This window comes from Danio aesculapii, chromosome 24, assembly GCF_903798145.1.
Source record: "Danio aesculapii chromosome 24, fDanAes4.1, whole genome shotgun sequence".
NCBI classification, from domain to species: Eukaryota; Metazoa; Chordata; class Actinopteri; order Cypriniformes; family Danionidae; genus Danio; species Danio aesculapii.
In genome coordinates, this window is record NC_079458.1 from 26829621 (window position 1) to 26841741 (window position 12121).

At 32.3% G+C, this 12121-nt stretch overlaps 1 protein-coding gene across 1 annotated transcript in view; it reads left to right on the forward strand.

Annotated features, from left to right (window-relative positions):
* The first annotated feature begins 2085 nt into the window (after positions 1-2085).
* pou6f2 (POU class 6 homeobox 2) overlaps positions 2086-12121 on the forward strand; it is a 200640-nt gene continuing 190604 nt past the window's right edge. The window contains exon 1 of the mRNA XM_056451160.1: positions 2086-2245. Coding sequence (XP_056307135.1) covers positions 2086-2245 — 160 coding nt within the window. The remainder of the gene's footprint in view (positions 2246-12121) is intronic.

Genomic DNA, 12121 nt, shown 5'->3' on the forward strand with positions numbered 1-12121 from the left:
TTTAGAGGTTTTTCCGTCTGAACTGTTCAAGTTTAATTTAGGTACCAATTTCCACTGTTAACCACTGGATTATTAGCTGTTTATCGATAAGATATTAGCTGTTTATTATTATTATTAATAAAGTATAATCTTATTCTACATCCCTAGTTATCTAATACCTAAACCTAAACTATTATTTTACTAACATTTAATAAGCATCAGTTTATTCATCTAAAATTCTCATGGTTTGTTAATTGAAATAGTTTTACCTTAAACTAAAGTGTGACCGAACTTTATAAATAATGTGTAAAATGAAAATAAATATTATAAACCTGCAGATTGAAAGAGAACTTTGTGAATATTGAGAGATTAAATAAATCAACATTGAATGAATTAGGCTAGTTCATCAAAATAACTCTTTGATTAATGTTAAAGTGTCTTAAATTGACGTTAATATTTATGTGGATGAATTAATAAGTAATTGTTTTGACTGTGTCTATGTAATAAATAATTTCAAAACTGAAGAGTTTAGATGCAAAAACCTCAAAATACGTTTGATATTTTCTTCTTACTCTTGTGTGTAGGCTCGGAAATTGTACTTTTATAGTGACAAATATAGTTTCATTGCCTTTAAAGTGAAATAACTGAATATAAACGCAGGAGGCTGAGAAAAACGCTAATTTTAGGACAAAAATTCAGATGCCATTTAGAGGATTTTGTATCTGAACTCTTCAACTGCAAATTAGGTACTAATTTTCACTGTTAACTACTGGATTATTACTTATCAATAAGATATTAGCTGTTTATTATTAGTTCTAATAAATTATAATCTTATTCTATACATCCCTAGTTATGTCTAATATCTAAACCTAAACTTCTACTTTTACTAACATTTAATAAGCAGCAGTTTATTGATCTAAAAGTCTCATGGTTTGTTAATTGCAAGAAATGTACCTTAAACTAAAGTGTGACCGAACTCTATAACTAGTGTGAGTTTAGATGCAACAACCTCAAAATACTGTTTGATATTTTCTTCTTACTCTTGTGTGTAGGCTCAGAAGTTTTACTTTTATAGTGACAAATAAGTTCTTTTTATTGCCTTCAAAGTGAAATACTCGAACATAAACATATGAGGCTAAGAAAAATGCTAATTTTAGGAGAAAAATTCAGATGGCATTTAGAGGTTTTTCCATGTGAACTCTTAAACTTTAATTTAATTTCCACTGTTAACTACTGTATTATTAGCTGCTTATTGATATTAGCTGTTTATTATTAGTTCTAATAAAGGATAATCTTATTCTACATCTCTAATTATATCTAATACCTAAATCTAAGCTACTTCTTTTACTAACATTTAATAAGCATCAGTTTATTGATCTAAAATTCTCATGGTTTGTCAATTGCAAGAATTGTACTTTAAACTAAAGTGTGACCGAACTCTAGAATTAGTATTAATAAAAAAATCATAAATTTGCAGATTTGAAGAAAACTTTGTGAATATTGAGAGAATGAGTACAGTAAATCAACATTAAATTGTTAGATTTTTGTGTTCAAAAATCAGTGTTCACAAATCCACATTATATTTAAATTCTCATTAGCATGTTAAGTACAAAAACTTTTTTAATTAAAACAAAACACTCTTTCTCACCCCCCCTTTTTTGGTCAACAAATGAAGCGCATTTATATGCAACTTAGGTGTTCTATTTTAACTCCCGATGGCTCTTGGGCGATACTCATGAAAATGAGTCATTTGACAAGTGGAGCGTTTTTAACCAAAATCTTTTCAAATTTCTGCCCTCCAAAAGAGCTCTTCAGCACTACAACCAGCAGCCAACAACCAAAGTACCATCAAAAAGAGAGAGAGAGAGAGGGAGAGAGAGAGAGAGAGCAAGTGCTACCATAGAGAGTGTTAGAAGAGGTGGTGAGTTTCAGAAAGCAAAGAGAGAGAGAGCGAGGAAATGAGCGAGCATGTGTGCGCTTGAGAATAACAGAGAGTGAACCAGTGCGCACCAAAGCTAACATCACATCTTTTGCCTTTTTTTTCTCTTCTCCCCTACTCATTGTCCTCCCAACCTGGTCCTTTCCTCCGCTCGCCTCCAGGATCCGATGATCACAGGGCAGCTGAGCAAACCGTTGCTCCCCCTGCGTGCCGATATGGACGCCTGCGAGCTGCGGGATGACGACAAAGCGGCCAGTCCGGACAGCGAGCTCAACGAGGAGCCCTTGCTGCTGTCAGCTGACACCGACTCGGAGGAGAAGATGTATGGTGAGTCCAGCCTTCACAATCCTCGTTATTGTGAATGACACTTGGGGTCACGCGCGGGGGAACTTAACACCGGCGAGTGTGTGTGTTGTTTGTTTGTTTGTGTTCGCTAGATGCTGTGGTGGAAAGTGCTGGAACACACAGCAGGTGAAAGTTGTGGTTCAAGTGTGGGTTGTGAATTTGGAAATTTTCACACTGGTTTTTTACTTGGATTATGTTTCACTGTATATACTGTATATATATATACAGTTGAAGGGAAAATTATTAGACCTCCTATCATATTTTTTATTGTTCTTGAAATAGTTCATAAGTGATGTTTAATGGAGCAAGGAAATTTTCACAGTATTTGTTTTTTGCTTCTGGAGAAAGTCTTATTTGCTTTAGTTTTGCTGGATTTAATTTAATTAATTTAATTTAATTTAATTTAATTTATTTAATTTAATTTAATTTAATTTAATTTAATTTAATTTAATTTAATTTAATTAATTTCATTTCATTTCATTTCATTTCATTGTTTAATAAATTATTATTAATTATTATTATAATAAATTCTTATTATTTTCTATTGGCTACAGAACAATCCATTGTTGGCCAGTAACTTGTCTAATTAACCTATTTAAGCTTTTAAATTGCATCTTGCTAAATAAATATTTACTTATAATAATATTATTTACTTAATAATAATTATTTGCTTAATATTTGTTTAAAATGCTTAATATTTAAAACTATTTATGCTTTATATTTAAAAATATTATGTTTAAAAATGTGTTGAAAAAATCTCTCTGCTAAACAGCACACTTAAAAGTTTAAAGGAGGGCTACTGCCTTCAACTCCATGTATATCTTAAGCTTTAAATGTATTCCTAAACATCACTTTTTACCTAAAAGATTAAGATAAAGAGTGTACATTTAAAAAAAAGTTTAAAAGAAGTTTAAGGTTACTATTTTTTCTTTACTAAAATATGTTTTTAGTGTTAATCTGTTAAATTTCCACTGTGAAAAGCTTTTGATGGAAGTGTCCTTTTCCTGTGGCGCTGGTGGGGTGCAACCAGGCGGTATGTGGGGACCTTTTTTTTTCTTTTTTTTTTTGGTGGTGTTCATAAAGCAGAAAAATGTGACAGAATCTGGGGCAAATAGGCAACAGGAGACATATAATGTACACGCACACACACACTGGCACACACACTCATCTGTCATACAGGGTGACATTTCTTCACATTTGAGATCTCCTCGGCTTAGGCTGAAGATAAAATGAGAGAAAGTGAAGAGGCCTGAGGGAGAGAAATGTGATTGTTGTGGCTCCGCGGCCTCAAGAGGAGTTCACATCTAAGCAGACTGAATTGTATATTCTTGATGAGGAGCAGCTTAAACCCTGAATCTTAAAAAAAAGAGATTTGAACAGTAAAAACAGTGGCATTTTAATAATAATAATAATAATAATAAAAATAATAATAATAATAATAATATTTTTTTATTAAAATGTAATAATTTTAGTTAAAAAACATCACTAAGGTATTTTATAAATAATAATTATGAATAGGTATAATCATAAATATGCACAGATATTAATAATATATGTGGGGTGTGCAAAATTATATTAAAAGTTCTGTTTCAGTGTTACACTTACGGATTTTAGAAGTTAAAGGTTTTTATAAACTTCATGCTAGATAAAGTTTATTCTTTTGATCATTAAACAGGCTCTTTAATTATGCGTTATCTTTTCTAGACTCCATGTTATCGAGTTTTGTCATATTTGATGAGCGCTGACACCAAACATATGTAAAAATCCCAAAATATCGGATTTAATTAACATCTTAAAATAGCTTGCTCTTCTGTATTCTGTCAAAATTTGATGTTCCTTGCAGTCAGAGTGATTGCTCAGACCTTGTTTAACAGGGGAAGGGAAAAAAAGCCTTTGGAAGTCCTTAAACTGCTCAGTGGTGATGCTGCTCTGTGTGAAAAGACAAGTTTCAAGCTTTTTAAATTCAGCTGCATGACGGACTGTTTGCTGTGGTTGTCAAATTTGCAGCATTAATGATACACTTTTAAGACTCCAGTAACCTTGCCGCTGGCTTCTTTTCAGGCACAGTTTCATTTTCAATTTGAATGGAACTCAGAAGCGCATAAACCCTGTTTGAGAATCAACCTGCAATTTTCTCACTTCAAATTCTGCAATTGAGCTCATACACTCTGAACATTACTTTAAAAAAGTTCACTTGTGCTTTATTTTCTGTTGTGAAATTGTCAAAACTTTGATTTCTTGCTTTTTGTCTGTCTTATATATTTTTTTAATCTTATGTATTATTATTATGTATTATGTATGTAATCTTATTATATATATATATATATATATATATATATATATATATATATATATATATATATATATATAATTTACAGTACAGTGCATAATACTAAATGCATTTGAAATGTTATGTTTATTAAAGAAGGCACCTTTATGACCGAACAAACAAAGAAGCACAAGTGCGAATGTGTAGACAACACAACAGCCGAACAAATCTGTATTGTGCTTTTTATTATAAATATTTATTATAAAAAATTTCTAATGCATGTATTACAGTCTTTCGTATAAATAAAACAGCAAATAATACAAAAAAATAACTTTCAGACTAATAAAAGTGAACTTCATTGTTTAGAAGTGTTTTACTTTCAAACAAGCTCTGCTGTTATTTGTGTTCATCCTTGCAATCCTCTGCAATTTATCACATTAATATTTTTAGAGCTTATTATATCAGTAGATGGGGTGTAATGTCAGGCAGTCAGGGTTTATTCTGTGCTTCAGGTTTGATTTTCAGTAGCTGTGACTGCATCTTCCTCTTGTCTGTGTCTGTATTATTTGTTTTTTAACTTCTGGAGAAAGTCTTATTTTATTTTATTTTATTTTATTTTATTTTATTTTATTTTATTTTATTTTATTTTATTTTATTTTATTTTATTTTATTTTATTTTATTTTATTTTATTTTATTTAATTGTTTAAAAACTATTTTATGGTCAATATAATTTACTTAAAAAATTATTATTGTTTCAGTTGGCTACAGAACAAACTGTTGTTTTCCAGTGACTTGTCTAATTAACCTATTTAAGCTTTTAAATTAATTAAATAAATTAATTTAAAAAACTTTCAGACTAGTAAAAGTGAACTTCAGTCTTTAGAAGTGTTTTACTTTCAAACAAGCTCTGCTGTTATTTGCGTTCATCCTGGCAATCCTCTGCAATTGATCACATTAATATTTCTAGAGCTTATTAAATCAATTGATGGGGTGTAAAGTCAGGCAGTCAGGATTTATTCTGTGTTTCAGGTTTGATTTTCAGTAGCTGTGACTGCATCTTCCTCTTGTCTGTGCTCATAGTTAGACAGACTAATGCCCGTAGGGAGCTTTTCCACTCTTATTATAGCAGAACTAACAGTATTAAAGTAATAATAGTAGATTTGAACCTCCTGCTACTTAATGGATCATAATAAGCATTTAATGTAATGAGATGAGGGTAACACTTTAAAATTACGGCCCGTTAGTATGCATGTATTTACTAACACAAACAAACAATGAACAAAACAGCATTTATTTATTATTGTGTTAATGAAAATTAAGTGGTTTATTGTTAGTTCTTGTTATTGACTTTGGATTTAAATAATGGATTAGTAAATGTTGAACTATAATTAATAAATGCTGCACAACATGCTAGTGAATACATTGACTGGTATTAACTAATGGAGCATATTTTATTTAAAGTATTTCTAAAATGTCTTACTATCTTACATATACTTATATATATAATATATATTTTTAGAAATGTTTAACATATAATATATGATTACAGACATATTTAATTTTTCATTTCATCATATTAAGTAAAATCACATTATGTTCAATGTGGAAAAACAATTATGTTCGATTTAAATGATTAATACCATTTTTTCCCCCCGAGGTCATAATGATAAATTATGAAGCATTCCTGCTGGATTCACATAGTTTTTTTCATTCTATAATAACCTTGCTTTTGATGAACTGACTCAGGTACTCGATCCTCATTATAGTTGGGTTTGAGCTATCACTGGAGCTGTGTTACATTAGACATTAAAAGAACAGAATAAAGAGTATTGCTTGGTGTTTTGAAATGAATTATACATCAAACATCAGCTACCCCCTTATGTGCTGCAAACGCACATAACAAGTGTGTATGTGTGTGTGTTTGTGCGGGACGCGAGTTTAGAACGTGGTAGACTGAATTTTGGGAGAGAATGGATTTGGGAGCGGGACTGCGGGCGGGCGGGCGAGGTGTAGGCTGTCACTACGGTGATGGTGTGTCACCACGGCGGCTCTTTTTGCTGATTTGATTTCGGGAGTTGGGGTGGGGTGTCGGGGGGTGTTTGTGTCTGATCCCCGTCCGAACCTCTCTGTCAGGCCCTGATCAGTCTTGTGGTTCCCGCTGTCAGTCTGATGAATTTTTTAGAATATCCCAAGGCAAGAAAAGCTCAGTTACTGTTTCATAATGCCAGTGTTACAATTTCTTTAATAAGCATCAAACCTGCTTTTGTTTGCTTGTTGCTTTTTCTCTTTACGCTCAGCTTTATAGCTCATTGTCTGTCTGTCAATCTATTCTTTTTCTTTTTTTTTTGTGAAATTTCACTTTTTTTCATGCAGGCTTACACAAACACATGCACACACACAAGCATTTGAGAGTGGGCACATTCTTTTTCAGATCTTTTCTTATTGAATCAAAAGATTTCTCATTCTTTTTTAGCATGTGGTCAGTCTAGGTTTAACATTATTAAAAAAAAATGATTGCCCTTTCTTTTTAAGAACACCAAATAGAAGATCTCTGCCCCTCTTTTTTTCTGCTGAGGGCAGTGCCAGGGGGCTGCTCTGGGCAGACGGGCATGGCTCAATCTGTCCTTGGGCACAGTTGCCTATCAGTAAAACCACTCAAAGGTCATTGTAGTTGGGTTACCGAATGAGAATGAAACATTTTTTTTCCTTTTTATGATACTTTTTGTTCATTTTTTTGTTACATTTGTTAATCTTAATAATAATAATAATAATAATAATAATAATAACAACAACAATAATAATAATAATAATAATAATAATAATAATAATAATAATAATAATAATAATAATAATAATAATAATAATAACAATAACAATAACAATAATAATAATAATAATAATAATAATTCATTTTATTTGTAAATGATGCCTTTCTGGACACCCAAGGCCGCCTTACAACAAGCATCAACAGCCATACCAGAAGAAAGTAACTAAACTCTGCGTACCCGGTACCGCGTCCATGAGGTCATTTACTTCTGCATTTTTTACATTATAAAGGTCCGCACACATTTTTATCATCATATGATCACTTATAATAAAATAACATGACCTTTTAATGCGCATACTGGAATTTGTTTGGTAGAAGTGTTTCCATCGTAGTTTATGCGCACCTTTTCTTATCGAATAAAAAGTTTATCCTACTCAGTTATGTGCATATGTTTTTTATGCACATTTTCAAAATGTATGCACATCTTGGCATTTCCATCAACCGTTTTTTTATGCGCATATCCAAATATGCATAAAAATAGGTGGATGGAAACGTAGCTAGTGACAACATATGCAATTATTCTAATCACTTTCAACAGTGTTTTATGAATATTCAAATGGTTTTCTTCAAAATGATACCAATTTTTTACATTTACATCTCTGCTTGTGGATTTGGGAAGCTTTTGAATTTGGGTAGGCAGAATCCAGGTGGAAAGCCCAAAATAGCACTTGACTAAACAATTAATAAAACATTGCCAAACTAAATTTTAAATACATGTAAGGAGTTGCAGGTACAAATACATTGTGAGTATAAAATAACATGATAGTCAAAAGAAAGCCATTATTTTGCTATCAGTACATACAGTTGATGTCAGAATTATTAGCCCCCCCTGAATTATTATCCCCCCTGTTTTTTTTTTTTTCCCAATTTCTGTTTTACGGAGAAAAAATGTTTCAACACATTTCTAAACATAATAGTTTTAATAACTCATTTATAATAACTGATACTTTCTTTTATCTTTGTCATGATGACAGTAAATAATATTTGACTAGATATTTTTCAAGACACTTTCTACAGCTAAAGTGACATTTAAAGGCTAAACTAGGTTAATAAGGTTAATTAGGCAAGTTATTGTATAACGATAGTTTGTTCTGAAGACTATCGAAAAAATATAGCTTAAAGGGGCTAATCATTTTGACCTTAAAGTGGCTTTAAAAAAATTTAAAAACTGCTTTTACTCTAGCCGAAACCAAAACAACTGTTAAACATCATTGGGAAATATTTAAAAAGAAAAAAAGTTAAAAGGGGGGCAAATAATTATGACTTCAACTATTTATGCACAGCTACATCCCAGCATGCACCTTGATTAAAAGATCATCAAACTGACATCAAGCATAACCATCAAAAAAACACATAAAAAATGCTAACGATTAATGTCTAAAGCTTGATATATACATATGATGCCCTGTTGACCACCAACTATAATGAGATAAAAGTATTATAATGGAAGAAAATAGATATTTATCTAAAAGTTTCAATTCCAAATTGCAAATTTACACTGGATTTTGTATGCTTACTACAGTGCTCAGGACAATTTGAAATTTTTTGCTTCTCTTGATTTTTCTTCCTTTTAAAATTTGTATTTAATAGTTTTTCTATTACTTATACATTTGTGTGTACTAGTTTTTGGACTGTTATCATAAGCTATTTTGTTTAGATAAGCTCCAGATTTGGCTTCAGTACTGACTAATCTAATGTATATGCACAAATATATATTTTATAGCTTCCTATTAAAAATATAAATTTAAAAGATAAATTTGTGAGGGGTTTACTTATATATGCTGGAACTTATACCGACATCAAATTGACATCTAACATTGGCATCAAAGATTTTTTGACGTTTTACCAATGTTAGATGTCATTTTGACATCAAAGTCAATTGACATCAAATCAATTTGCTTTTGACAAGGGCAATTTTGCGTTAGTTTTGTCATCAAGGTGCCCGTTGAGATGTATAGAAAAAATAATAGATCATTGAAAACTATTAATTTGTCAGAATTTTTTTGCAAAATGCTAATATGAACAATATAATATATCACAAAATATTCAAACTAAATATCCAAAACACTGGTATTGTGTTGTCTAAAAATGAATATAAACATATCTGAAAATATGACACCTTTTTATTTTATGCAAAAGAGAGCCTTAATTGATAACATTTTAATTGAAAAAATGTACGAAATGTCATTCTTAACAAAGAGAATCAAGTAAAAATGTTACACTCTAACAAAACAGAAAGTTTTACTCAAACACATAACTATAAATCATAAATACAAAAAACAGCCCACCCACTTAAACATATACTGTACGTCACCTGTGTCTACAAGCTGTATTCTTAATCTCATGTGAAAGCTTATATTGAATATTCAAGAGGCCGTATTTTCCCATCAGTGCTGTAAGACGATTTATACTGAAGTGATTTCTTTTCTTTTTCTAGACATTGTTCCATTAAATCATCTTCTGCTGCCCTCAAAGGAGGTTCCTGTACGTTTTAAAGGTCACAGAAGTGCAATACATATGTCTAGCAACTCAATGATGCTCGACAAATTGATACAACTGAACACAGCTGCATTGAGCGAGCTTTTGCATCTCCTGTTTGAAAAGATCTGACCAAGAGGATGAGGAAATTAAAAGGCTTCTTTTCATCCCTTTCCTTGGCTGATTTTCAGCAGCGATTGAGTGTAGGTGATGATAACAAGAATGTCGCCTAGATGTTTTTCAATAAAACATTCAGCATAAAGGGCCACATCAAAGAATCACTTGTGCATGTATGGACAAATGTGCTGTCTAATTTCTGCACAAATGCGACGGCCGACAAAAGACCGGCCTTGACATTTGCTTTGAAAAGTTGAATGGGGGGTGGTAGGGGCTTCTGCGGGAGGATGAAGGGCCGCGGAAAGAGAAGATTGAGAATATGATGGGCCCCGCTTTGTGCGACATGGAAGGATCATACTGTGGGTTTTGTCAATCATTAGGTGCAGATGTTAACTTTATCAAAGCTTCCCGGTGAAAACATGATGGGAGTTTGTTGCCAGAACAATAAAGAGGCAGAGATGTAAAGTAGATGCAATTAAATTTCCCTCAATTAAGCTTTACTTTACATTTTTAAAGCATCCCAATGAAAAGAAATCACTACTGATTTGTAATAAATATGATTTATATAATTTATATAGACCTATTTTGTACGTTAAAACATTGTCTACTCAGAAAAATACATTTTAAAATGGTTTTAAATCATTAAAGCTTCTGCTTTTATTCAGGATGTGGCTGAAAATCCTTGACTGATGTATAAGGCCTGCTTAGGTGTTGTTTTACCAGAAGATGATTAGTTTTCATCCACGCATTTCTTCAAAACCTTTTCGTGTCTTTTAAAACTGGATTATGGACTTGAAATTTAAGGCCGTCGACTCCAGAATAACATCTTTCTCCTTCATCTCCTTCTCACTTTCAACTCCTGATGTTTTTCGACCTCCTCCGCCTTTTTAAAAGCTCATTTCTCCAGGTTTCACTCAGGCTATCACACACAAACATCCCCAACAACCCCATCCCTATTTATTGTCAGGTACATTAGCTGCAAAAGCAGTGGTTAGGAGGCCAAACTCCTGTTTTTTCACTGTTACTCGCAGAATAGGAGATGGGTTGTGTGTGTGTGTGTGTGTGTGTGTGTGTGTGTGTGTGTGTGTGTACAGTGGCTGTCTCTTTTCTAAGAGACCCGCCTCCTCTCCAGCATCCCAAGACAAGATAATAAGGCACTCGGAGGCACAATCCGGCATTATATTCAGCCACCAAAGCCTCGTCTCTTGTCAGTTTGCATTTTATTCGGGCCCAGGATGTGACGCTTCTATCATCAGCCTGTCAGGAGGAGAGGACCGGAGAGAGACAGGGCCACTCATTTCATACACTTAACGTCCACGCCAAATGGCCAGCACTTATACCGATTCCACCGAAATGGAGGACACGTTCCAGCCCAGGGGTCACCTTCAGCGGAGAGAACAGGAGGGGAAAAAAGGCACGAAAAGATAAAAGAAATGTGTATTGATTTGTGTAATTGAGGGGGAGTTTGAGAGGAAAATGTATCTGTTGTAGACAAGAGAGGAGAGGGAGAAGGTTTATGACTCAATGCGCTGTTCTTTAAGAGAAGAACACAGCGTTTGACTGAAACGCGTAACTTTTTGAGTTGGAAAGATGCGCTTTGAAAACAGTTGTCATTTAAAAGGAACACAGAACATCTTAAAGTCAGCCTGGAGCCATAAATGTTAGCCTAGGCCACACACAAAAAAAAATATGTTAAACGGGTAATATTTTGTCAATATCCAAAAATTCATTATATAGCTCAAAATTATAAATTATAAGTTCCATGAATATATTTTGTAATTTTCTTTGGTTTAAATATTTTTATTATTATTTTATTATTATTATTTTTTCTTCCAAAACAAAAGGATATGTTTATTAGAAGAGATCAACCCTAATGAAACAAACTGTTGTTGTACCAGTATAAATCTCAAAAATTCTTCGGAAACTCCAAAGATAATAAATATAGGATCTGGTTCAATCAGAATGTCTAATGTTTCTGAAAAAACTTGAAATATTTTGTTTCAGAAACTAATTATGTGTCATTTGGGACACAAAACATAGGAATGAGACATATTGGAATTTAAAAACTGACATTTGTCGCACAATGACGACACTTCTAGAAATATTTTATTAAATTTACTCTTGGAATAATATTTTGTATTTTTCTACTGTAAATATATAAAAACA